Here is an 11,946-nt window from a genome sequence, read left to right as displayed (position 1 = left end):
TCTCTTAATACCTTTCAGGCTTCCCAGGTGGCTCAGTGGTCAAGAATCTACCTCCAATGCAGGAGACGCAGGAGATGTGAGTTTGACTCCTGGGTGGGGAAAATCCCCTGGAGGAGGACATGGCAACCCACTCCAGTATTCTTGCCTGAGAAATCCCAGGGAGAGAGGAGCCTGGTGGGCTATGATCCATGGGGTCGCAAAAGAGTCAGACAGGACTGAAGTGACTTAGCGCGCGCATACACACACACACACACACACTTAATAGCTGTTCCGACCTTGTCCCTCAGTGTGGGTTTGTCTGATGGCTCCCATGATCAAATGCAGGTGGTCTGTGTTTGGCAGGAATATCCAGGAAGCAATGTGTCCTCCTTGGCGCCTCCTATCAGGAGGCCCACAAAGACCATTTGTCCTCATTCCCAGTGTGTTTACCTGCATGGCTTGGTTAAGAAGCTATTCACTAGGGTTCTAAGTAAGGCATTTGTAATTGCTAAGTCATCTGTAGGAACATACTTTGAGATTACTTCTCCCCTTCAAACTTCCACCCAATCATTTTAACATCCACTGATGAATTTATTTTTCACTGTGCTGGGTCTTTGTTGCTGAGCACAGGCTTTCTCTAGTTGCAGCGAGTGGGGGTACTCTCTACTTGCAGTGCCTGGGCTTCTCATTGCAGTGACTTCTCTTATTGTGGAGCACAGGATCTGGGGTACTTGGGCTTCAGTAGCTGTGGCTCCCTGGCTCTGGAGCCCAAATTCAATAGTAGTGGTGCCCGGGCTTAGTTGCTCCTCAGTATATGGGATCCTCCCGGACCAGGGATCAAACTGGTGTCTCCTGTACTAGCAGGCAGATTCTTTACCACTGAGCCACCAGGGAAGCCCTCCACTGGTCAATCTTGTTTGGGTCCATTACTGCTGGGATAATTATCGAATGGTGATTTTTTTCTAACTCTTTTTGAGTAAACGCCTGGGAGTGGAATTGCTGGATCATATGGAAAGATCATTTATTTTTTCTAATTTTTAAAAAATATTTATTTATTTGGTTGCACTGGGTCTTAGTTGTGGCATGTAGGATCTAGCCTGGGCCCTCTGCATTGGGAGCGTGGGGTCCTAGCTACTAGACTACCAGGGAAGTCCCTTCAAAACTGTTTTTTATTGTGGTAAAATAAACATAACATAAATGAACCATGCTGAGCATCCATTTCAGAGATAGGACTGAATGAACACATTCTTAATGTTTGCAAATGTCACAACCACATTCTATCTGCAGAACTCTTTCTTTTCACCTTATAAAACTGAAACTCTCTTCTCATTAAACACTAAATCTGAATTCTCCCTCCCCTTCCCCTGCATCCACCATCCTATTTTCTGTCTATATGATTTTAAGATCATTCACTGATGCTTTCCCATTGTGATGCTAGAGAAGCCTCTTGAATGTCCCTTGGACTGCACAGAGGACAAACCAGTCCATCCGAAAGGAAATCAACCCTGAATATTCGTTGGAAGGACTGATGCTGAAACTGAAGCTCCAGTACTCTGGCCACCTGATGCAAAGAGCTGGCTCATTGGAAAAGACCCCAATGCTGGCAAAGATTGAAGGCAGGAGGAGAAGGGGGCAACAGAGGATAAGATGGTTAGATAGCATCACTGACTCCATTGACACGAATTTGAGCAAATTCTGGGAGATAGTGAAGGACAGGGAAGCCTGGCATGCTTCAGTTCACGGTGACACGATCTAGTGACTGAACATTTGTTCACAATCAATTGTCCCAGATTTGTCCAGCCTGTATCTCTCTGATGGGTCCCATCCTTCTGGGAGCCCTTCCTTACTCTTTGATGCACCAAGACATTCCAGCCTCACCTTGTATATAGCTTGTATCCTGGATTCTGCCATTTCTCCCAAGAGTCCTGCATTCCCCTTCCCACCTTTCTGAGAGGATGATATTTAGAAGCCAAGATTAGATGCTAGGTGCACTCATTCCTATTGGGTTGTCTCAGTGGACAGAGTTAGGAAGTAGATTTTTGTTTAACTATCAAGTCCACACAGATACTTTAATCTCGTTCTGTTCCCATGGGATTCTTCCATTTCATCTTTGCACTTTCTTTCTCCCCCAGGAAAGACCTGATTCTTAATAATATCAACACACTTGCTAGTTTGCTCAGTCCCATAATATACATGAGAGTTTCAGAATCACTATGCCTGTGCCACTCCGGAACACACCAATGTACTGAACCAAGTTTAAAATATTTTTTGCAGTTCCTTTTGTCTTTAGAATCAGTACCGTGTCCACAAGTTGCATAAGCTGGTTCTTTTCTATTTCTGGGGGTTATGGTTTTCATTTGAAATATCATTCGGTTCATTTGTTTTCTACTTATATCCCCCCCCTTTTTTTTTTGGCTGCACTGCATGACTGTGGGATCTTTGTTCTCCAACAAGGGATCAAACCCATGCTCCCTGCGGTGGAAGTACAGAGCCTTAACCACTGGATCACCAGGGATGTCTCTATATTCCATCTTAAAGTTTTTGTCCTCCATTGTTGTTGATATAAATTTTTGTTGAATATAGAAAGCAATAACAGTTTAAAAATTATACAAAAAGGAAAATACAAACGATGGTATCCCCTCCTTTCTTAAATTTCAGTCCCAGCCACACTTGTAGGTAACCAATTTGATTGCTCTTTGCTTTACCTTTCATTTTGCAAAAACAAGCAGATATGTGGATATTTTATTCCCTCTTCTTTATTATACAAAAGGTAACATATTACCTATACTCTTGTACTTCCCCCTCAACTTAACAATATGTCCTGGAAATCACCCCATTCCATCACAGAAATAGACCTTATTCTTTTTCATGGCTGTGTAGTACTCCACTCTGAAGTGCAGTGTAGTACATCAGTCTCTCTCCTGTATACAGACATGTGGGTTGCTTCCAATATTTTGCATTTACAAATGACAATTAATAATTGTCTCCATATTCACTTGGGTATTGTTAGAGCTGTGTCTTAAGGATTAATTTCTGAAGGAGGACTGCTCTTCTGTAACATAAGGATAATTGTAAGGTTAAATAAGTTATAATGCACATATGGCTTTTCACCTAAGCAGCAGGTAATCCATGTCATAAGGTCACCACAGTTGGACAGCTTGGCCTCAATTTAGTCAAATCCTGCTCTCTCATAACATTTCAGTCTAGTTCTCAATTTGCTCTTCCAGGCTGGGTCAGGGATCACCTGGGGATAGGGTTTAGTCAGGGTTGGGGTTCAATAGGATCAGGGCTTAGCTTGCAATCAGGGCTCAGTTCAGGGTCAAGTCTCAGCAAGGGTCAGGGGTCAGGGTTGGAATCAGCCTATGGTCATGGGCTCAACCAAGGACAGGATTCAGCCTGGGGTCAAGGTTCAGTCCAGGGTCCAGGCTCAGACTATACATGTGTCTCTCTCTGAGTGTGCCTGGGTCAGGGGTCCCTTGTGAGGCTGGGACTGGGGCTCGGTGGTCCTACTGCACAGGGTAGTACCTGAGCAAAGACTTCGCTGCTCTTGCCCTCCTCGCTCTCCCGACCTGCCTGCATAGCCCCTCCTCCCATCCCCTTCCCACCTCAGATCTGTTTCTGCTTGGTCACCTCCAGTGATTATATGTGGCTGCCTCTCAGTGCAGCCCCCCTCCCTCCCTGTAACTGTCCTGCTCCAGGCTGAACAGTGAACTCAGGGGAGGGCTGCAGGGCTGCCCTCCAGCCCCACGTCCTGCCCATCCTCCACTCACGGGGGCTAGGGAGCCCCGCAGATGCCTGTGCCACTCCCCTCAGACACTGGCCAGGGCTGTGCCTCCCCCCTCAGGCTCCCCCAGCATCACTTCACATGTCACCCCCCACTTCCTCTCCCCCACCTAGTCCCCACACACCTCGGTCCTCCACCTTCTCAGGCTGAGTCAGTCTGAGGGAGGTCGAGCAGTTGGGGTGTGAGCTCCCCACTTCTGTGAGCCCCTTCTCCCTCCAGAGGTGAGGCGCCGCCCTGGGTGGGGGTTCCCTGCGGCTTTGCTGCTAGCAAGGTCAGCTCAGGGGCTGGAAAGCAACAGAAGACCCGGGTAAGGAGGGTCCTCCCATCCAGACCCGCGTGGGTGCGTGGGGTTCACTTCCCCACTGTGTTGTCTTCTGCAGGGTTTCCCAGGGACTGCCCCTCTCCAGGCCTCAGTTTCCCCTCAGAACTGTTTGGTCCTGGCCCTATTGTGAGGATAAAATGGGGGTACAACTGCACCAATGAGGGAGCTGGCAGTGCTTCTGTGTGTGCGGCCACTCGGTACACACTTATTAAGCACCTACTATGTGCCAGGCGGGCCTGGATAGATTGAGGAGCAGGTGATGGAACAGTGGGTCCGGCCTGCAAGGAGTTGTTGGTGGGGGCGGGAGAGTCGTCCAGCCTGGGTGCCACAAAGGAACCGGTTACCCACCCTCTAGAGGGAGTGAGGGGGTGGGGGCGGGGACCCCACCCTCAATGGGCTTTCAAGGACCGGAAGGGGGCGACAGGGGGTGACCGCAGCGCCCTGCCCTCTGGGAGTAAGGATGGGAGCCGACCGTTGGATGCCCTTCCCCGTCTCAGCCTCACCCCCACCCAGGGGGGTACCTTATACATAACAGGAAATTTCAAACAACAGGAAACCAAGGCCGGGCAAGGCTCGCGGCTCCACCCTGCCTGGGGCGAACGAACCACCCCACCCCGGGGCCTCAGTTGCCCTCGGGGAGGGGGACCGCAATGAACGCCACGGGGACCCCGACGGGGGACCCCGAGTCCTGCCAGCTGCTGGCGGCCGGTGGGCACAGCCGGCTCATCGTCCTGCACTACAACCACTCGGGGCGGCTGGCGGGGCGCGCCGGGGCGGAGGAGGTCGGCCTGGGGGTGCTTCGAGGGCTGTTCGTGGCCGTGAGCTGCCTGGTGGTGCTGGAAAACATGCTGGTGCTGGTGGCCATTGCCAGCCGCATGCGCTCCCGGCGCTGGGTCTACTACTGCCTCGTGAACATCACGCTCAGCGACCTGCTCACCGGCGCCGCGTACCTGGCTAACGTGCTGCTGTCGGGGGCGCACACCTTCCGCCTGGCGCCGTCCCAGTGGTTCCTGCGCGAGGGCCTGCTCTTCATGGCGCTGGCCGCCTCCACCTTCAGCCTGCTCTTCACGGCCGGCGAGCGTTTCGCCACCATGGTGCGGCCGGTGGCCGAGAGCGGGGCCACCAAGCGGGGCCGCGTGTGCAGCTTCATCGGGCTGTGCTGGCTGCTGGCGGCGCTCCTCGGCCTGCTGCCCCTGCTCGGCTGGAACTGCGTGTGCGCCTTCCAACGTTGCTCCAGTCTCCTCCCGCTCTACTCCAAGGACTACATCCTCTTCTGCGTAGTGGTCTTCGCTTGCATCCTGGCCACCATCATGGTGCTCTACGGGGCCATCTTCCGAGTGGTGCGCGCCAATGGGCAGAAGGCGCCCAGCATCCCGGCGCGCCGCAAGGCCCAACGGCTGCTCAAGACGGTACTTATGATTCTGGTGGCCTTCGTGGTGTGCTGGGGCCCGCTTTTCGGCCTGCTGCTGGCCGATATCTTCGGCTCCAACGTCTGGGCGCAGGAGTACCTGAGGGGCATGGACTGGATCCTGGCACTGGCCGTGCTCAACTCGGCGGTCAACCCTATCATCTACTCCTTCCAAAGCCGGGAGGTGTGCCGGGCCGTGGTGGGCTTCCTGTGCGGTGCATGTCTCCGGCTAGGGCTTCGAGGGCCTGGGGACTGCCTGGCTCAGGCCGTCGAGGCCCACTCTGCAGCCTCCAACACCGACAGCTCACTGAGGCCGAGGGACAGCTTTCGGGGTTCTCGATCGCACAGCTTCCGGATGCGGGAGCCCCTGACCAGTGTCTCTAGCGTGCGGAGTGTCTGAAGGCACAGTCGGGGTGGAGGCTCAGCAGCCTCGATCCCCGTGCAGGGATGCTGCAGTCGGGCCTGAAGAAGAGGAAGGAGCCAGTTAGCCACCAGGGGCCTGCATCCCAGGGCCCCGCCATGCTCCCGGAAGCCTCCTGGGGCTGCTGTCACCAAGTGGGTTTCCTATGGTTGTTGTGGAGTGGGAGGCAACAGCTGGTTGGAACCGAGAGCACGCTGGACTGGAGATCAATGGGTTTGCTGTGTGCACCCCGCTCCTGTGTGACTCAGAGGAAGTCCCAGCCCCTCTCTGGGCCTCGGTGGGGGTGGGCTGGGGGGGAGTGGGTGGATGCCCTGGGAACAGGGAAATTCAGTGGTGGGATGAGATGGTGCGGTCCTTTATTCACAGGGGGTGTCAGGGTGAATGCATGAGGGTTGTGGGTCTGCTGGAGCTGGGCCAGTGTCCAGGGAGCGACATGGGTCTGTGTGCTGGGGGGTGTGGTTGTGATGGCAAGGGGTTTGGTGCGGGTGAGACTATCTGTGTGTGTTAGACAGAGAGGGATAGAGAGGTTGAGGGCAGAGAAAGCTGTGCCGGTGAGCAGAGTGCGCTGGTGTGCAGATATCCTTGCGTGTAGCAGGCCTCTTGTCTGAGGGTGTGTGCTTGTACACACATGTGTGTGACCGATCCACTCTGTTGAAGGTGTGTGTAAGCTTTGGGAGGCTACCAGAAGGGGGAGTGGGGGCGGTGACACTGACACCCACCCCTTCCCATTCACTTCCCCTTTGCCTGCCCTATCTCTCATCTTGGGTTCTGGGCAGCCTCCTCCCCCCACCTCTGGCTTCTGCATCTTTTGGGACTCAGCCTGGAGTCCAACAGAGAGGGAGATGCTTTAGTACTAACTGCCTCTCCCTTCCCCATCTGTAAAATGGGCTGATGGCAGACGAAACTCACCGCAGGAGCTGTCGGTGATTGCTCAGTGCTTTTGCTGTGGCGAGCAGGCATCAGTGTGTCAAAGAAACATCCGGCGATAGTGGAAATGTTCTACATCTGTGTTTCCCAGTATGGGAACCCTCCCTACCACATGGCTACTGAGCCCTCAATAAGAGGTCAATGGGACTGAAGAAATCAACTTTGAATGCATTAGAATTTAAGCACTCCACAGGACTCTCAGCAATGGTACCAGACAGTGCTACAGGGGGACACCTTCTGAATGTAGACACTTTTGGCTAGTGGGAAGTTCTCTGTTTCCATCCGCCCAGCTGAGACAGCGCCCACAGGTCTTTCTGCCTATGTCTTGCCAAGTCCTTGGGGCAGCATCCTGTCTGCCACTCCAGAAGGGACAGCTGTGTTCTGAGCCTCCATTTCTCCCCTGCCGGATAGGAGATGGCATAATGGACATGTTGACTGTGCTGTCCAATAAAGTAGCCATTAGCCACATGTGGCTACTTAAAATTAAAATGAATTTTAAAAATTCAGTTTCTCGGTGCATTTCTCAGAGCTTCGGTGGCCAAGTATCACAGACTGGGGAGGGGGTGCTTGAATAACAGAAATGTATTTGCTCACAACTCTGGAGGCTGCAAGTCTGAGGTCAAGGTGCCAGCAGGCTTAGTTCCCCTGAGGCCTCTCTCGTGGATCCTGGGGGTTTGCTGGCAGTCTTGCATCCCTCAGCTTGTAGACACATCAGCCGCATCTCTGCCTCCATCTTCACATGGGTTCTGTTTGCCTGCACGTCTGTGTCCAAATTCTCAAGTCTTTTTTTTTTTTTTTTTTTTTCTTGGCTGTTCTGGGTCTTCACTGTGGCACAAGGGCTTTTCTCTAGTTTTCTGGCTTAGTTGTCCTGCAACATGTGAGATCTTAGTTCTCTGACCAGGGATCAAATACAGGTCCCCTGCATTGGAAGGTGGATTCTTTCAACTTTTTATTTTGTATTGGGGTATAACCAAATAACAAGCAACTTTGCAATAGCTTCAGCTGAACAAGGAAGAGACTCAGCCATGCATATATGTATCCATCCATTACATGTATCCATTCTCTCCCAAACTCCCCTCCCATCCAGGTTGCCACATAAGGTTGAACAGGATTCCATGTGCTATACAGTAGGTCCTTGTTTGTTATCCATTTTAAGTGTAGCAGTGAGTACATGTCAATCCCAAACTCCCTAACTATCCCTTCCCCCTATTCTTCCCAACCAGCAACCATAAGTTTGTCCTTTATGAGTCTCTTTCTGTTTTGTAAATTCATTTGTATCATTTCTCTTTAGAGTCCACATGTAAGCGATGACATACGACCTCTCTCTGGAAGGAGGATTCTTAACCACTGGGCCATCAGGGCAATCCCTCCCCTTTTCATAAGGACACCAGTCCTATTGGATTAGGGCCACCCTATTCCAGTGTGACTCAGGTTAACTAATTATACCTATAAAAATCCTATTTCCAAATAAGGGCCTCTTCTGAGGTGTTGGGAATTAGGATTTCGAGACATGAATTTTGGAGGAGACACAATTCAGCCCATGACATTTGGTCACGCTAACCCCATTTTGAGGGCTTGTGGCTACTATTTTGGATAATGTAGACACAGAATCTATCCATCATCACAGAAAGTGCTATGGGACAGGGAGGGGAAAGTTCTAAGCATGTATAAGCTAGGATTGTGTGCTTGCGTGCTCAGTCACTCAGTCATGTCCGACTCTTTGTGACCCCATGGACTGTAGAGCTCACCAGGTTCCTCTGTCCAGGGGATTCTCAGTCAAGAATACTGCAGTGGGTTGCCATTCCCTTCTCCAGGGAATCTTCCTGACCCAGGGAATGAACCCATGTCTCCTGTGTCTCCTGCATTGGACATTGGCAGGGGGGGGGGGTTCTCCCTTCCCAGAGCACCCCCTGGGTAACTCATAACCTGGGATACTTACATTTTCCAGATTCCTGACCACATGTGTTTATCTGGAACAGTCACAGGGTGGGTGGGGTCTTGGTGGAATTTGGGGTGAGTGAAGCCCGGGCTGCCTTAAAGCTCTTGACCTGCAACCCCAGGCCTGTGTGAGTTGGGCCTGTTGGCCCCGTGGCCCCCTCCACCCTGTGAGTGTCACACTTTGCTTTGACTGAACTGGACCATTTGCTGCTCCTTCCTATCTGGGACCTTTGCACCTGTCTTTGTTAACCCCACTAGAGTGGCCTGCGCATCCTTCAGGTCTCAGCTTCAGCATCACCTCCTCCAGGAAATCTCCCTGATTTCTCCTCTTCCTTAGCCCTCTTCCAGGCTCACACATCTGCCTGTGCATCTCTATCACAGCTTCAGTCACACCTGGTCACACATCCACCTTCTCCCCTGGACTTGGAGCTCCATGAGAGTGGAGTTAGTGACAGTGTTAGGGTCACTGCTGTGTCCCAAACACAGCACAGGGCCCAGCAGATAGGAGATGCTCCATGAACTAGAGCTCTGGTGTAACTGGTCCCAGCAGCATGCCTTCCAGGGAAACCTCTTCACCTCCTTATTCCCCACCTCCCTAACTGAGGTGGAGCCGTCATGAATGCGGTCCTCTGCTCTTAGGTGGCTCAGGTGTCTGTAACCCATTGCTGTTCCCCAGCTCTGCCATGCACCACGGGCTTCAGTTTCCTCATCTGTAAAATGGAGATATTGATGTCTCCTGCCCTCCTGGGATGTTGATAAGGCAAGGAATATAAAGGCTCTCAAACTAGGTATGTTTGTGTAATGCGCTGTGCTCAGTTTCTCAGTCGTGTCTGACTCTTTGTGATCCCATGGACTGCAGCCCGTCAGGCTCCTCTATCCATGGAATTTTCCAGGCAAGAATACTAGAGTGGGTTGTCATTTCCTCCTCTAGGGGATCTTCCAGACCCCAGGATTGAACCTGTGTCTTCTATGTCTCCTGCATCGGCAGGCGGATTCTTTACCACTGCACCACTTGGGAAGCGTGGTTTTGTAACAGGGAAGAACAAATCTGACTCCGTATTAGATCTGTTCCTCTTTCACCTTTGTGCCCTGTTGCCTGTCATGCTGATTCTGCACCTTTTGTACAAGAATGTTGCATTAGAGCCTGAAATATACAGGAGAGCCTGTCCTCAAGGCTCTGACACTTGAATCTATTCATACAGAGGTAAAAAGTTGCAGAACAGAGAATAACATTTGTCTCATTGGAGGTTTACAGGAACATCCTGTCCTTCGTGGCCAGCTGCAAGAACAAAGGATTCCAACACTAAGAAGTCTGCAACAATCAACCACATCCCTCTCTTAGCTTGATTTGCTGAAACCCTTTGGGGAGTATGAGTTTATAAGGCATAAGCCACTGGTTTACTTGCATGGCCTGCAACAAACCTTTCTCTACTCCAACTCCCAAGGTTTTGGTTTGTCCTGGTTGTGAATAAACTTGCTTTTGGTAACATAGTTAAATGAATAATAACAACGGAGCCTTAAAGACCACTCAGTGTTGTTCTAATCACCTGTGTGTTAATTTATTTAATCCTTGCAAAACCTCCAGGAGGCAGATACTGTCATTAACTTCATGTTACAGATGGAGAAACTGAGACCCAGAGAGGTTAGGTAACACACAAGTTCACACAGCTGGGAAGAGGCAGAATTGGGATTCAGACTCAGACAGGTGACTTCTTGATCCCTGTTCGTTACTGCCTCTTGAATGAATGAATGAATGAATACCAGTCCCTTCCCTCTTTGAAAAACTAAGAATGAATGTTCCAAGTTATTCTTTGGGCTGCCCCAAGGTTTCACCTCCACAAAGCAGGATTAGTTGAAACTCCCCATTTTACAGACAGAAAAACCAAGGCTCAGGGGAGGAGGTGGCACAGGCAGCCCTAAGATCCAAGCCTCGTTATCTGAGCCAGGTTCAGGCCCCTTTCTTGCTCTATCTCTGGGTGAGTGTACGTGTGTGTGTGTGTTGCCTGTTCATAGCCTGGCTGGGAGGAGCAGGGGTAGATGGAAAAGCAGATAATAAATATTTGCTGATGAAGATCACATGGGCCAGAATGAGTTCTTACCCCTCTCCCTGCCCTGCCAAGCCACTCCTGACTTCTCCAGCCTGGGACCAGCCCCCCTGCCCCGAGAGACCTGGGGATGGCCAGAAGCAGGTAACATAGCTGGGAGGGATGGGCTGGTGTGTTAGGGTTTTCATGACTCATTTATTCACTCACTCATTCACTTAACACTGTGTGTCAGGCTCTATTCTGGGCACTGGGGTTGCAGCTATGAACAATCTGGCACCTGCTTGCACAAAGGTCACAGTTTGGCGTGGGTGACAAACACCAAACTAAAAGTCCAACATCATTTTCGGTGAGGAACTACCCATGAGAAAGCAGGAGGGGTCCATGAGGATTCTACAGGAAGAGCAGATGCAGCAGCTCCAAGGCTGCGGGAGCTTGGTGCATTCTCGTAATACCCGCAGTTATTGAGCGCTTCATGTATGCCTCATCCTTTCAAAGTGCATTCACATGAATTATCTTACTGAATCCTCAAACACCCCTGAGGAGCCTGGGAAGAGTGTTAGATTATTTATTATCGTATTCGGCAGGCAGTTGAGGAAATAGAGGCTCAGAGAGGTGAAGAGACTTGCCCAAGGTCACACAGCTGGGAAGTGGAGGAGCTGGGACTTGAACTCATGTTATTAATCAACACAACTGCCTCCTCTCACTTGGGACAGAGGTGGAGCTCAACTCTTTAGGCAACAGTACCAGAGCCTAGGGGCCAGGGCCATTATGTTCTGCACCCTGTGGCCTCAGACTTCTCATCCGTACAGAGGATATGAGTTACTGATGACCCTTAAGGCCTCTGACCCAGGGACAATTGGGTTCTTAGGGTGGGCAGATTAGAAAATATTAATTTAAGACACTCAGTAGAGTTTGAATTTCTCATTATCAACGAGTAACTTTTTTACTATGAGTATGCTCCAAATATAGTTAAGCCTAAGTATAAATAATATATCCTCAACCGCAGCACAACACCAGGTTGCAGACTACAAGTCCCATAATCCATTGCGACATTCCCTTTTAGGAACCTGTCATTTTTTGATTCTTCTTTCATTCATTTATCCAAAAATTATATAACCCACC

At 50.9% G+C, this 11,946-nt stretch overlaps 1 protein-coding gene across 1 annotated transcript; it reads left to right on the top strand.

The window, feature by feature from the left end:
• The first annotated feature begins 3,917 nt into the window (after positions 1–3,917).
• S1PR4 (sphingosine-1-phosphate receptor 4) lies at positions 3,918–10,857 on the top strand. Its single transcript, XM_019964505.2, has one exon. It carries the CDS (start codon positions 4,736–4,738, stop codon positions 5,891–5,893), a length of 1,158 nt encoding a protein of 385 aa, XP_019820064.1. The 5' UTR covers positions 3,918–4,735; the 3' UTR covers positions 5,894–10,857.
• The last annotated feature ends 1,089 nt before the right edge of the window (positions 10,858–11,946 follow it).

This window comes from Bos indicus, chromosome 7, assembly GCF_029378745.1.
Source record: "Bos indicus isolate NIAB-ARS_2022 breed Sahiwal x Tharparkar chromosome 7, NIAB-ARS_B.indTharparkar_mat_pri_1.0, whole genome shotgun sequence".
In the NCBI taxonomy this organism is placed as follows: Eukaryota; Metazoa; Chordata; class Mammalia; order Artiodactyla; family Bovidae; genus Bos; species Bos indicus.
Note: the sequence above shows the minus strand (reverse complement) of the source record. Positions and strands in the feature narration are given on the sequence as shown.

Bases quoted from the DNA above. Each gene is read 5' to 3' on its own strand.
- S1PR4 (XM_019964505.2), top strand. From the start codon at position 4,736: ATGAACGCCACGGGGACCCCGACGGGGGACCCCGAGTCCTGCCAGCTG.